The sequence below is a fragment of the Rhincodon typus genome, chromosome 17 (assembly GCF_021869965.1).
Source record: "Rhincodon typus isolate 14 chromosome 17, sRhiTyp1.1, whole genome shotgun sequence".
NCBI lineage: Eukaryota > Metazoa > Chordata > Chondrichthyes > Orectolobiformes > Rhincodontidae > Rhincodon > Rhincodon typus.
The window spans coordinates 43,291,212-43,306,343 of record NC_063348.1 but is presented as its reverse complement, the minus strand read 5'-3'; the positions used below and the strand labels follow the sequence as shown (position 1 = coordinate 43,306,343).

The 15,132-nt window shown below is 40.2% G+C and overlaps 1 protein-coding gene across 2 annotated transcripts in view; it reads right to left on the bottom strand.

Annotated features, from left to right (window-relative positions):
- Positions 1–2,131: 2,131 nt before the first annotated feature.
- nat10 (N-acetyltransferase 10) overlaps positions 2,132–15,132 on the bottom strand; it is a 72,692-nt gene continuing 59,691 nt past the window's right edge. For both annotated transcript variants that reach the window (XM_020534822.2, XM_048607165.1), the window contains 7 exons: positions 10,615–10,725; positions 9,022–9,194; positions 7,231–7,350; positions 6,504–6,602; positions 4,871–4,944; positions 3,106–3,189; positions 2,132–2,716 (listed from right to left, as the gene is read on the bottom strand). In XM_020534822.2, the coding sequence (XP_020390411.1) occupies positions 2,617–2,716; positions 3,106–3,189; positions 4,871–4,944; positions 6,504–6,602; positions 7,231–7,350; positions 9,022–9,194; positions 10,615–10,725 (761 nt within the window). In that variant the 3' untranslated portion in view covers positions 2,132–2,616. The remainder of the gene's footprint in view (positions 2,717–3,105; positions 3,190–4,870; positions 4,945–6,503; positions 6,603–7,230; positions 7,351–9,021; positions 9,195–10,614; positions 10,726–15,132) is intronic.

Genomic DNA, 15,132 nt, shown 5'->3' with positions numbered 1-15,132 from the left:
CCGCTCCACATTCCCCTCCAGCCCCACCACACCCGGCACTTTTCCCTGCAACCGCAGGAAGTGCTACACCTGCCCCTATACCTCCCCCCTCACCCCCATCCCAGGCCCCAAGACGACTTTCCACATCAAGCAGATGTTCACCTGCACATCTGCTAAAGTGGTATACTGTATCCGCTGTTCCTGTTGTGGCCTCCTCTACATCGGGGAAACCAAGCGGAGGCTTGGGGACCACTTTGTGGAACACCTACGCTCGGTTCGCACTAAACAACTGCACCTCCCAGTCGCGAACCATTTCAACTCCCCCTCCCATTCCTCAGACAACATGTCCATCCTGGGCCTCCTGCAGTGCCACAACGATGCCACCTGCAGGTTGCAGGAACAGCACCTCATATTTCGCTTGGGAACCCTGCAGCCCAATGGTATTAATGTGGACTTCACAAGCTTCAAAATCTTCCCTCCCCCTACTGCATCCCAAAACCAGCCCAGCTCGTACCCGCCTCCCTAACCTGTCCTTCCTCACACCTGTCCCCTCCTCCCATCTCAAGCCCCACCCCCATCTCCTACCTACTAACCTCATCCCGCCCCCTTGACCTGTCCGTCCTCCCTGGACTGACCTATCCCCTCCCTAACTCCCCTCTTACACTCACCTTTACTGGCTCCATCCCCGCCTCTTTGACCTGTTTGTCTCCTCTCCACCTATCTTCTCCTCTATCCATCTTCTATCCACTTCCCCCTGTCTCCCTATTTATTTCAGAACCCCCTTCCCCTTCCCCATTTCTGAAGAAGGGTCTAGGCCCAACACATCAGCTTTCCTGCTCGGCCTGCTGTGTTTATCCAGCTCTACACCTTGATATCTCTCTATTACACCATAAATGGAACCCTCCATTCGATGCTCTTAATTTTCTATCCTCACAGAACAGGACTCCCCCACACATCTGTCAACTGATGAAAAACCAGAAGCCTGTTGAATCCATCTGAGCTGCACCTCCTTTATCTACCTTGTTTAATCTACAAACTGCCTATCTTCCAACTTAGAACCCCTGATATGGAGTAACCTTCCTGAGCAAAATCTATCAATAAGCACCCTGTGGGTCAAGGAATGGAAAACACAAAGTCATTAATAGGTTCTTGGGACAAATCCTATCTATTGAATGGCAGGCTTGGAAATACCACAGTCAGAATGGTCCCTACTAAACTGGTTCAGGATAGGCCAGGGCTCCTGTACAGCCAATACAATCAACCTCAAATGCACTTGTGTAGAGACACAAACAATTTTGCACGTTACTGAGAAGTGTAATTTCTACAGACTAAGTGATGGACTAATCACCGTAAGAACACAGGAACTTGGGGCAGGAGTATTAATTCAGCCCCTCAAGACTACTCTGCCTTTCGATATGATCATGGCTGGTCTCATCTTGGCTTCAACTCCAACATTCCTGCCAGTCTCCATAACCCTTCAACTCCCTATAAATGAAAAATCTGTCTATCTCCCACTTAAACTTACTCAATATCCCAGTATCCACCGCACTCTTGGGTAGTAAATCCACAGATTCATGATCCTTTGAAAGAAGTACTTTCTCCTCATCTCTGTTTTAAATTTGCTATCCCTTATCCTAAATCAATGACCTCTCATTCTTTCATAACTCACATGAGGAAACATCAGCTTATGAGGAAAACCGAAAGAACTGTGGACGCTGTAAATCAGGAACGAAAACAGAAGTTGCTGGAAAAGCTCAGCAGGTCTGGCACATCTGTGCAGAGAAAATCAGAGTTAACATTTTGGGTCGAGTGACCCTTCCTCAGAAGGAGGTCACCGGACCCAAAACATTAACTCTGATTTTTTTTCTTCACAGATGCTGCCAGGTCTGCTGAGCTTTTCCAGCAACTTTGTTTTTGTTCAGCTAATGAGGAGACTTACTCTGCAGATTTCCATTCCTTAAGGCAATAAACAATGTTAATAATTTGTATGAAATATATGGAAAGCTTTAAAACTATACAGTCACACAGACATTAATTTTACTGTGAGAGTCTTCAACACAACTGGAGGCTTATAAAGGATAAAAGTTCAAGATTCTTATGTCGTCACTTATAAACATACCAAAACTAAGGTCGAACAAAACAAACTGTCAAATCAAAATATAAAGTAATTTTTAATACATTTAGCTCTGTCTCATTTTTACGTATTAACTTCAACTGGTTTAAATCCACAGGCTCACCATACTTCAAAATGTGTAAAGTGGGGGCAACTGCATTAGAAACCCAAAAGCAAATCTAGAAATGGCACAGTGGATGGAGGCAGTGAATTAAAGAGGAAGTTGGGAGAGGAGGAAACGGAGTGGAGAACACGGAGTGGAGAACGATGGGCTAAGGAGGACAAAGAGCTGATCAGGTCTTCTTGGAGAGCTCTAGAACTTCAGACTGAGTGTAGCAAACACAAACTCTTTGGTCTCCAATGCTATGATGTCATCATTTTCTGAGGCCCACCTTATTTCTCATGACTGAAGTTGATCAACTTTATCCAACCATCTTCTGCTTTTTCACTACTTCCCATTGGCCAAGCTGAATAGAAAATAAATTTCTCAATTCAATTTAAACATGTTCATTTGACTACGTAAATTATTTGGTCCACTTCTGTCTCTTATCCTTGTTCATCTTCATCCGTCTCTTCTGAAAATGAAGGCCATCTTTCTCTCTGGAATCTTGCTTTCTCTTCACACTGAAGCACAAAAAAAATGCACATATTGGCCATGTGCTTTCCATTACAAACTACATTTCCTTGAAAATAACATTTTTCTTTAATTGAAGAATACCTCACCGAGGTTTGAGAGTTATTAAGGAGCTAGGTTAATCTTCCAGACAAAGCTTGTTTTCATTTTAAAGTGAGAGTTGCCGTACACCCCTCAATTCAGCTCCTTACATAATCAAAAGCAGATGCATACAAAGTGCATATGTTGGTTGTAAAATACATTTCCTATACTGTTTTCTCAAAGAATCTAAGGTGCTTTTTTTGGTCATGGTATCCAGAACCACTCAAGTTCATTCAATAAACATAGTAATGATTCAAAACAAAATTAATCCAACAAAAAGCACATGATTACATCTCACCCCTGAATGCTGATAACTGTGGCATTCTGCCCTGCCGTCTTTAACACTTCACTCCATTCATCCTCATTTCCACGGATCGTATACCTGGATTAAAAAATAGGCCAGAAAGTACAAGTCCTGCATAAACATTACATCGTAATTCTATGGTATGAGGAAAAGAAACATAAGGAAATATACAATAATCAATTTTCACATACAGTTTACCAAAATCAGGGATGTACAAATAGCAAACCAAAATTCATGGTACCAGAGAGGCATCTTAAACCTTTTCATAAGGCCTTCCACATTCCCACAAGGTGAACAATCAAGATTAAATCATTTATATTTGGGTTTTCATATTCTGTAGACCGGAACATCCATTTATTCTCCAGCGCCACAATGAACCAAGTTGCTACACACAGCAACTTGAAATATTTAAAGAATCAAAGAATCTAGTTCCAAGGTGCTTTTTGGGTCATGGCATTGAAAACAGTTCATTCATGAAACTTTTCTTGCAGCTAAATCATCCCTTAGAAAACATAAAATTAATCCTGTGTGCCCCTCCAGGTTCGGGATATTTAACTGAATCATATGAACGAGTTATTCCAACTGAGCAAATACACTGCTAGGGATGCTATAACTGTCACAAACACTCATGAACATTACAGATAACCAACTGGCCAGAATTCCCTCTCCTGACACCCCGCGACCTCTGCTGGAAGAGTGAGGACAGGATTGACTTGGTTGTCATGTCTGGTTGCAGAGAAGGGTAATAATCTTAGGATAAGGGATTATCCATTTCAGACACAGATGAGCAGAAATCTTTTTGCTCAGAGGGTTGAGAGTCACTGGCATTTTTTTCCACTGAGAGCTGTAAATTTTCAGTTACTGAGTGTATTCAAGGGTGAGAATGGAATGCTTTTGGACAATAAGGGAATTGAGAATGTAGGGATGGGGTGGAAAGGTGGACCAGAGGTGAATGAGCCATGATCTTCATGGAGATGACTTGAAGAATTATATATCCTCCCATTTCTTATGCCCCAAAGTAAAAACTCTGTTGATACTTACCATCCAGGTTCCCTCATGAAAACTATTTGCATGGTCAATTTCTTTTAAGTGCTGTGATAGATTCTGATTCCATTACCATTTCGAACATAGCACTCAAATATTAGAAGAGGTAAAAATATTCCTTAGCCTTGTGCACTGTCCTTTTACCGAAAGCTTTCCAACAGAGATAATTTTGTTTTATTTACAAGACGAAACCCCATACATAATTTTGAATGGCTCTCAGAGCCCCTCTTTGACACTTCTAATGAAAAAAATTCTTATTTCGTATGGAAGCTAGCTTCCACTTTTTTTGCAACTATATGCTAACATGCCCACTACTCTGTCTCAGTAACAGGATTTAAAACAATCATCTGAAGAGCACTCAACTCAAACAGGTGAACGAAGAACTAGATTGTGATGATCCAGCTCAATTTCCATAGGAATCTTGCACCAAATTATTGGAATTATTTGAATTGGAATCAAAAGTTGGTACCAAAAATGGAAGGAAATATTATTCCTTTTATTAGATACATAAGGCACCAGATTCAAGGTTGAAAATGCCCTTCTACCTGACAATCAAAGCTAACACATGCAAGAGGACATATTAAAGTTAACTACTTTTAAGCAAAATATCAAAAAGTATGTCATGCAATATGCTTTTCCTGGAGTAGCTCACTCAGTAGTTCAGATTCCGTAACTACTGTGACTTGCATTATATCATCCATTAACAGCATCTTACTGGGTTAGATCTATTCCTTTTAGTTTTTCAACCTCCTGTTTGTGTTTTTCTTGGAATTCCTTTGCTGCTTCCTCCTAGATCAAAAAGAACACAATAGCAACAAACATTATTGACAAAAAAGTGATGTACTGACAGTGTTCTTCATGCTAGATGCAACAGCCTTGAGTATCTTTTCAAGCAAGTGCCAGATATGAATGAATGAAAAATTCCACCTCACAGTAAGAAAAGTGTTCATTTTTTCAAAAATATTTAGTTAGTCATTAATTAATGGGTCTGTGAACAAATTTCTCATTCTAGGCATTCACTGAGCGATACTAATGTTCAGGAGTGGTCACTTCTTTATCTTTGTGCAGGGCCACTGGTCACCACGCATCATAGTTGCTGATGTGGGGGTGGGGTTAAGGGTTTCAGATTTAATTGTAACCCACCTCAACACTATGCTCTGACTAGGCAGATGATGCAGCTGCTGTGATACAACTCTTCCTGTCAGGAGTTTTTTAAAAAGGTGTAATTAGCAGAACAGACCACGGGAAACCAGTGAATGTGATGTACTGGATTTCAAAAACTTTTTAATGACACCTCACAAAAGAGGTCAGAATTAAGCATATGAGGTGGGGTAACATTTAGCCATGGATTAAGAATTGATTAACTGACAGAAAAGAGAAAAGGTGGAAATAAAAGGGTTACTGTCGGGTTGGCAGGCTGTGACGAGTGGTGTACCACAAGATCAGTGCTTTGGCTCCAGTTACTCTCAATCTACATGAATAATTTGGATGTGAGTACCAAATGTAATATTTCCAAGTTTACTGATGTCACAAAAATAGGTTAGAATGGGAGCTGTGAGCAGAATGCAGAAAGGTTTCAAGGGGACTTAGTATAAAGTGTGGGCATGTACTGCTCAGATCGAATATATTGTGAAAATCTAAGAAGTTATTCACTTAGTAGGAAAAACAGAACAATAGTGTGCTTTTTAAAAGGTGAGAATTTGAACAGTGTTGCAATCTAAAGGACATGGATGTCATTGTTCATGAGTCACTAAAAGGTGACATGCAGGTGCAGCAAGCAATTAGGAAAGCAAATAAAATGCTTGCCTTAAATGCAAGTGTTTTTAAGTACAGAGGCAAAAAAAATGTCTTGCTGAGAATTTTTTGAGAGATGGCTTTTGAGTGTCGTGATTGCTTGAGAAAGCATTCGAGTGTCATGAAGCAGAAGATCAGGCATCATGTGGCTTGGTAGTGGAGCAGGCTTGAGGAGCTCAAAGGCCTACTTCTGCTTGTATTTCCGAAATGCCATTCCTGACAATTCCTTCCTGTTGGATTAATCACCTGAACCAATGTACTTTAGGAATGGACAGCCACCCAAAGGCTTCTAATGAAAACAGGCAGTCAGGATCAAAGGTGTAAGGCAGTAGTTCGAAAAGGCTTTGTGCAAACACAAGGAATTAGAAATGATGGTGCAAGAGCTGGTTCTATGTGCAAAAAATAATCCTAAAATAGAAGCTATTTCTGCAATTAAACAAAATGCAGACAGTAAAGTACAAATTTTCTTTGCTGCCTGTATGAAAATATTTGCATATATTTATGCCATCTTCCAAATTAAATATTAATAGTCTAATGAAAGAATTCACCCATACCAGATCCTCAGAAAGTGATTTGATAGTAGGTTCCATGACTACCTCCCTTGTGGTAATCATCTGCTCCTCCATAGATTTTTCCAGGATCTTGTTAAAGAGCTAATAATACAAGAACAAACAGTAAACTGCAAACTTTCCCAAATGATTTTTCAGGCTAAAATTCAAGTGCCATAATAGAGTTATTTTGCTTGTTATCGTTGTGTATTCTTTCAACAAATTATTTTAGGTAGAATACTTGCCATTTTTGGGCAATACACTGGACAGGTCTCCAGACATAATATCCTAAGTATGCTGTTGAAGATATTAAATAAACTAACGGTAATTTTAGTGAATACTAATATATTTGGTGCATCAATTTTTTTTGTGCTTCCCAACTCTGCACTACAGGCACAACTGTAACAGGGAAGAGAAACACAAATGTTGTTTCCAAGAGTCACATCAGCCAATCCGTCTTGTACCTCTTATGCTAACAAGAAAACATGAATAACTCACAATGTCTGGACAGCAATCATTTGACATCTGTAATTTAAAACGTATCAAATGTACATACAAGCAAGCTAGCTTCAAGTTTGACACATTTTAAATTCTCTTACAATAAATAAGATCTGTTATTATATGCAACTATTTGGTCCATTTTAACATTGTTCCATGGATTCAGTTTACTAAGTTCTTCCTATTTTCAAACAGAAAGGGCACTATGCAACAGGAGATTCAAGTCAGAAATTACCTGAACAACTTTGCGGATTAATTTGTTGAAAAAAGCCAATAATTGGCTACTTGGAAGAGCAATTTCTTTCTCGAGTTGATCAATTGACTTGTGCTGAAGTCCAATACCCAAAAGCAGTGCCTTGAAATCGGACAAAGATATTGTGAAACTACAATTAAGTTTTCAGCAAATACAGAAAATTTAAATCCTTGATAAAATATTCTCTGACAGAACTTCAGTTAAAGCTTTTGAAAGTTCATTTGGAAAAGTATTACTTACACTAATTTAGAGCTCAAACAAATCTTTATTTGTAAAAAAATACATCCTAAAATCAGTGTGTAAAAGACTTAATATGCCCCCAATGAAGGGTCTCCCTTAATTATGCATGCAGTCATAAAGATCAAAGTCCAGGTTTGGTCTCTGATTTGCGCTTAATTATGTCGAAACTGCTGTCAACAATGAGAAAATAAAAAAGTCAGAATGCTGTCTTGAGTGAGGCAACCGTTACGAATATGATGTTTTAAAGACTGTGGTATTTTGGAACTGTCTCTGTAATTCCAGATAAAATGACTAAATTAAAAGGATCATGTAACCCACTCTGAATTTTTCCTGACAACAAAACTACATTATTTAGTTGTTAAAAGACAAGACAGGGCAGGGGCAGTAGAAGTGGTGGTGGTGGTTGCCGGGGGTGGGTTTAGGTTGACTTTCTGAAAATGTCCAAGATATCCACACTAGCAGTCAATGGTAAGAGGCATTGTGCTGACTGTGGGAAACTGTTAGCCTCCAAGTCTCACAGGGAGGTGTTAAGAATGTCAGACTTTACAGATGATTATATTCTAAACTGCCAGTTTAATTCCAGAATTCAGATCAGTAAGATGTGCTTTGGGAAGTCAATAGAGAACCATTTTTGTATCAGCTTGCAGGTTTCTAAGGTATCCCTTAAACTCAAGTCAGTCTACTGCCACCTGAGAGACACCAATAGCAGGACACAATAGTTGTTAGACCTGCACCTGAAGCAGACAAAATGCTTACTCTGCTTTTCCTCATGCAGAATATGGGTGGGAGCTTGCCGCCACAGACCAAGTTTATGAAGAGTCAAAAGAGGTTTGAAGACTTGCTTGGGTTGGGCTGGAGGGAAGGAATCTCTTGTATAACCCTCAGTGAAAGTCAGCTATGGGATTAGAAGTTTTCCGGCTAGAAAAGGGAAACAAGTAATCAGGACCTAAAAAGAGCTTAGGACTGTTTTTTGGAGGATAAAGTGACTATTTAAAGGACAGTTTAAAGTGTAACGGACATGTGGAATTTTCATGTGTGTTTAAAGATAAATGGGAATTTTTTTTTGAATTTATAGTATACGTTGCCTACTGAATAGGAGCATCTGGTCATACAATTTGAAGTCGACAAATGATCCTTTCAGTTGGTCACCAGAACTTCAAATATCTTAAAAGGTACTGATCTTCAAGAGATCCTGATACAACAAATGCCTTGAAACACCGAGAGAAAATATTCCTCAAAAATGTGACTATTTTGACAGTGTGGAGGGCTGTACAAGAGCAGAAAATCCCAATTCGGATCCAACCACAGAAAAAGTTATACTGTCCATAGTTTCATGCAAGTTCTTTTTAAGGTTATTAGCTACATTTGCACAGGAAGTAAAGGGGCTACAGATTGCACAAAGGGGTTATATAAAACACAAGCAATTTTGGGAATCAATTCAAAAAAAATGAGTAACATTGTGTGGAGACATTGATGTCTTTGAGAACAAAGCAGTGAAATAATCTCAAGCCTGAAAACAATTAGAATACCCACAGACTGTGCAGCAGTTAATGAAATCCCACCAAGTTGGTTCAAGTAGTACAGTTGAGAAATACTGGGTATCAAATCCATGATCAGATGGTAGTCTGCCATGTTTCTCGAGTACATCTCCAATCGTTTTAAGTCATACGGTGTAAATTTGGCTCCCAGCTCAGACTTGCAAAGTGCTGAGAGAATAAAGCAAAGAAACAAACTCATCAATAATACTGATAGAACATGTGTATATGTATCCTGGATCCTTAAATAAATTAAATGTTCATTTTTGTTCATTGGTCACAGAACATCAATTGTTCAAAGAAAAATTTTAAAAGTGACCTAAACACATCCTTTGTACTCTTGAAAACCTTTTTGACATACACGAGAGCAGTTTCAATTTCAGGTTTCTTTAAAATTTAATTCTGGCACTATCAGCAGCTGTCAATGTAACTGAAGCTACACTCCATATTATGAAGTTTAGAAATGAACAGTAATAATTGCAACAAAAAATAAGATTTGCCATCGACATAAAACAGTTTTTTACAGCCCTAAACAGTCCAGTTAGCCTGTTATGCCAGTAACATTTTATAATCTCCAGTTAGATTGTTTTGTTGGGCTTACGAGATGAACAAATATTGGTCAGGCTTTGCCATGAGATCACTGGGGTACCTTGCTACAATTGATCACCATAGACCAACCAAGTTGGTGAGCATAAGTGCGCTTGAATGTGCAAAGTACCAATAGGAGGTAATATCTTCCAAAAACTGTGGCTACAGGAGGCTAAAAGAGGAAGGGAATAAAGCTGGCAATATCTTTTCTTCAAACTCCACTTACCCAAGCTAAAAGATCCATTAAATTAAAAAAAAGTTAATTTTCTAATTTGTTTTCCGTTCATTTACATACTGACTTCGCAAGGAATAAATATTCTGGGTTTTTCAGAATTGCCACAAAAAATGGCAGATTTTGTTGTAGCTTTTCATCTTGAACACATCAAGACATTTGCAAGAATACAAACTCGACATTTATTTTGCGCACGAGGGGAATGGTGAATGGTTGCGAGTGGACTCGGATTATAGACCAATCAATAGTGATTGACAGTTAACAGCCAAGTTTTCTTTACATTTTTAAACCAAGCGGATTGACTGTGATTGGTCATGCCATTACTCTGAGAAAAGAACCAGCAAATGGTCAATGCTTATCATGATGTCTGGGTAAACTGGTGAATCATTTAACATCAAATGAAAAAATAATGTTCATAAATTGACTATGTCAATGCTCAGCAATTGTGACATGTAACAGTATTTTGCTCCTCATCGATTCCAATGATATATTTACAAAGTTTCTCAAGTTAGGTTCAACTATGATTCTGTATCTTCCCTAATGTGCATAACTATGTATCTTTTGGCTCTGAGACTTTCATGCCTTTTTGTTAACTCTTATAACTGTTAATGATTATCAAGACCTCTTTTACTTATATTCTGGAAAGACTTCAGGTTTTTATGATTTTGTCGAATCTGTCTGCCGCTACACATCATTTGAAATGCACGCACCTTTACTTAAATAATAGATCAACCCAAGATTCTCTCATCAGAAAATAAGCTGGTCACTCACGTGGCTTCGATTCCTCTTTCATGTTTTTATTCTGCAAAATATTCTGCGCGACTGAGGGAGGGAAACCACTGAACTGGTAAGATAGGAGAGACAGAAACCGTCTTCGGAAATCTGCAAACAAATTTATACATCAATTTGTACGTTAAACCCAGAATGCTAAGCAGTGTTTTTACTTAAAATCCACAGAATTTTATATGCTTGAATAAAATCACCTCTCGTTCATCTGAACTCTAGAGAATATAAGCCCAGTCTCCTCAATTTTGGGTCACTGACCAATCCCTCCATCCCCATAAATTGATTTGGTGAACCTGTGTTGCGTTCCCTCTACAGCAAGTATATCCTTCTTTAGAAAAGGGGTCAAAACCGTACATAAAACTTCAGGTATGGTTCTCACAAAGTGTCTAGGCAATTGCAGTAAAACATCTTCACTTGGGTACTCAGATCCTCCTACAATATATGTTCCTATGTTCCAGTGCAAATATGGCACAAGCAAGTGGAGGAATGCAGAGGTTGTCTGGGATTTAATAGTTAGGAAGACAGGAAAGTTTTAGCAATTGCTAATTTCAGTCCCCTCCCTGATGCATGAGTAACTGGCAGTGAGAGGCTGCAGAACATTATGTGAGTTTGGTGGTGTTGGAAGGGAAGGGTGGTGGTGGTGCTGGGGGGGAGGAGGGTGGAGAGGAGGGAGGGAATGTGGTGCTAAGCTGTGGACCATGCAGGATCCAGTAACACAAAGAAGAAAGAAGATGATGTTTTGCAATCAAAGCTTTATGAGATTGGAAAAATGTTTTTTTTAAAAAAAAGAGGACCTCAGTAGAATTATAACAGTTTAAGATATTACTACTATTTGGAAACTTAGGCTTTAAAGTGGACAGCACCATACATAAGCTTTAAGTTTGCTTTGTATTTCTGTTTTGACAGAGTTAAGAAGTGAAGGACTTTCTTTCTTTTTAAATTCAGAGAGTGGAACCAAGGTCTCTGGAAATGCAGCTAAATGAGGATTTGTAAAAAGAAATCCTTGAAGAGAACAGTTGAGTGTTTTTCGATAAAAAAGCTTTCATAAATGTGCAGCTGAGGATTCAGGCCTTCTTACTAGGAAGCAGGTGGAGTTGGGACATGGAGTGGTGAGTTAAAAGCAGCAGCGTGGTGAGGCCAGACTCAGAGCACCAAAGACTGCAGAGAGAGTTTCCTGGTGGGGAGCAGTGAAGCAAAACAGTGGGTATAGTTTAAAAGCAGCAGCGCAGCGAGGCCAGAGACACAACACCAGAGACTGCAGACAGCGCTTCCTGGTGGAGAGCGCTGCAGAGCAGCGGGAATAGTTTCACAGCAGCAGCAGTGACACCAGAAACACAGAATACTACCGACCAGAGACTTTGCGTCTTGGGTAGCGAGCAGAGCAGCGGGAACAGTTGCAATATAATTGTTTTCTTTAAAAACAGCGGTGCTGTGACTTCAGATCAAAGAACACCAGAGACTGAAGAGAGAGTCTATCTGGTGGGAACAGCACAGCAATCAGTGGGATTAGTTTAAAAGCAGCAGCAGTGACACCAGAGACACAGAACACCAGAGACCAGGTAGAGAGCATAGCAGGTGGGGAACAGTGCAACTGGAAAAGGTTTAGAGCAGCAGTCGTGTCACCAGAAGCTAAGAACAGCACAGACTGAAGAGATAGTCTGTGTGGTAGTGAGCAGCCTCAGAGTTTCCTGGAGAGGTGCACTCACTTGCACTCCTTCCCCCCCCCGCCACTAGGCCTCATGACCAAAAGCTGTGAAGAGTTCTGACAGTCATAGAGTCACACAGCATGGAAACAAGACTCTTCAGTCTGACCAGTCCATGCCGAACATAATCCCAAACTAAACTAGTTCCACCTGCTTGCTCCTGGCCCATATCCCTCCAAACCTTTCCTATTCACATACTTATCCAAATGCCTTTTAAACACTGTAATTGTACCCTCATCCACCACTTCCTCAGGAAGTTCATTCCACACACAGCCCACCCTCTTTGTAAAAAAAATTTGGCCTTGTCTTTTTTAAATCTTTCTTCTCTCATATTAAAAATGTGTCCCTAGTCCTGAAATCCCCCATCCTAGGGAAAAGACAACTACCATTAACTCTGCCTATATCCCTCATTATTTTATAAACTTCGATAAGGTCGCTTCTCAACCTCCTATGCACCAGCGAAAGAAGTCCCAGCCTATCTTGTTAAAGATGGTAAGAGTGAAATCATAGAAGGTCTTCAAAATACATTAGCTGATTTTGGAAATGGAGGATTTGAAGGCAAGAGGGTCAAACTGCCACAGCTGCTTGTTTATTAGGAAGCACTGCAGACAGTGCAAACCTGGTAGGGAGCAGCACAGCAGAGTAGCAGGAATATTTTAAAAGCAGCGGCAGTGACACCAGAGACTGGATACAGAGCATACCTAGTGAGAAGCAGTATAACAGAGCAGTGGGAATAGATTAGAAGCAACAGTGCAGCGACACTATAGACACAGAACACCAGAGACCAGAGACAGAGAGAACATACCTATGAGGAGTAACGCAGCAGAATAGTGGGAACAGTTTAAAAGTAGAAGCAGTGAGTTTAGAGACAGCGCACTCCAGAGTCTGTACCTGCTGTTGAGCAGTGCAGCACAGCACAGCAGGGGGAATAGTTTAAAAGAAGCGCAATAAAGCCAGATATACAGAACACCAGAGGTTAGTTAGGGGAACAGACAAACATTTCTGCAGCTGCAGGTGCGACTCAACATTGATGCGTTGCCTCCCAGATTTTATTAAAATAAACCAGGATTTGGCCGAAGTAGGCTGGGAACAGCTGTTTGATGGTAAATCTACAGAACAATAGGAGGCATTCAAAAAGATACTTGGGGGAATACAGCCCCAACATATTCCCTCTATGGTTAAATGTAGGAGCAACAAGCCTCGATGTCTAGTAATATTCAGGATTAGATGAAAAGGAAAAGAGAGACCTATAATAGGTACAAAGAGAGCAAAGCAGCAGAGGCATAGGGAAGTATAGAAAGTGCAAGGGGGGATCTCAAGAAAGCAATTAGCAGAGCAAAGAGGAGGCAAGAGAAAATGCTGGTGAGCAAGGTTTGATCAGGGATAGTGGGCACGGCTTTGTCAAAGGGAAGACATACCTAACAAATCTGGGTGACTTTTTCAAGGAGGTGAATAAGTTTGTAGTTAAGGGTAGTGCAGCTGATTTGGTTTATACTGATTTCAGCAAGGCCCTTGATAAGGTCCCACATGAGAAACTGATAAAAAAGATAAAACTCATTGGATCCAGGGAAACTAATAAGTTGGATCCAAAATTTGCTTAGTGGCAAGGGGAAGAGGGTAGTGGTAGAAAGCTGTGGGACTGCAAGCTGGTGTTCATTGGGCATAACACAGGAATCAGCGCTGGGTCCCATATTGTTTGTGAGATTTACAAATGATGTAGGTGAGAATGTCAGAGAGATGAGAAGTAAATTTGCAGAAGGAACAAAGATTGACCAGTGGTTGAGGAGGAAGGTCTTGGGTGGTAGGAGGATATAAATCGATTGATCAGATGGGCAGATAGAATTTAATCCTGATAAATGTGAGATAATGTATTTTGGAAGAACTAACAAGATCAGAGAGTATTCAAAGAATGGCCAGACAGCAGGAAGCTCAAATGGAAGAGAGGAACCTGGGGATGCTTGTCTATGGATTCCTGAAGGTGGCAGGACAGGTTAATAGGGTAGTTAAGGCGGCTTTTGGGATGCTTGCCTTTATCAATTGAGGCATAGATCATAACAGCAGTGTTGTTATATTGGAGCTCTATAGAACTTTAGTTAGGCCACAGTTGGAGTACTGTGTGTAGTTCTGGTCACCACACCATAGGAAGGATGTGACTACATTAGAGAGGGTGTAGACGAGGTTCAGCAGTATGTTGTTTATGATAGAGCATTTCACTATGAAGACAGGTTGGATAAGCTTGGGTTGTTTTCTTTGGAGTAGAGAAGGTTGAGGGAGTCTTGATAGAGATGTATTATGTCTTGAGGGGCATGGACAGAGTAAATAAGCCACTGTTCCCCTTAGTGGAAGGGTCAATAACAAGGAGGCAAAATTGAAAAGCAGGAGGCAGGAGATTTAAGGAAATTTTTTTTTTTTTTACCCAGAAGCAGTGCTGACTTGGTGCACCGAAGGGCCTGAACTATATGATTTTCTGAGGAGTGGGGGGAGTCTGGAATGCACTGCCTAGGGCGGTAGTTGACGTGGGAAATCTCACAACTTTTTAAAAGTACATGGATGACCATCTAAAGTCCATAACTTTTAAGGCAATGGGAAAGTGGGACTGGTGTGGGAAAGTGGGACTAATGTAGATGACAGTGGATTTTTGGCAGTGCAGACTTGATGGGCTGAAGAGCCTCTTCTGTCATGTATGATTCTAAGGATAGGAAAGAAGTAAGAAAAATGGCCTGGCGCTAAGAAACAAGATGCCTTATGACACATGGGTGCGGAGACAGAGACATCAATTTTTTTTGAAAGAGAGAACAAT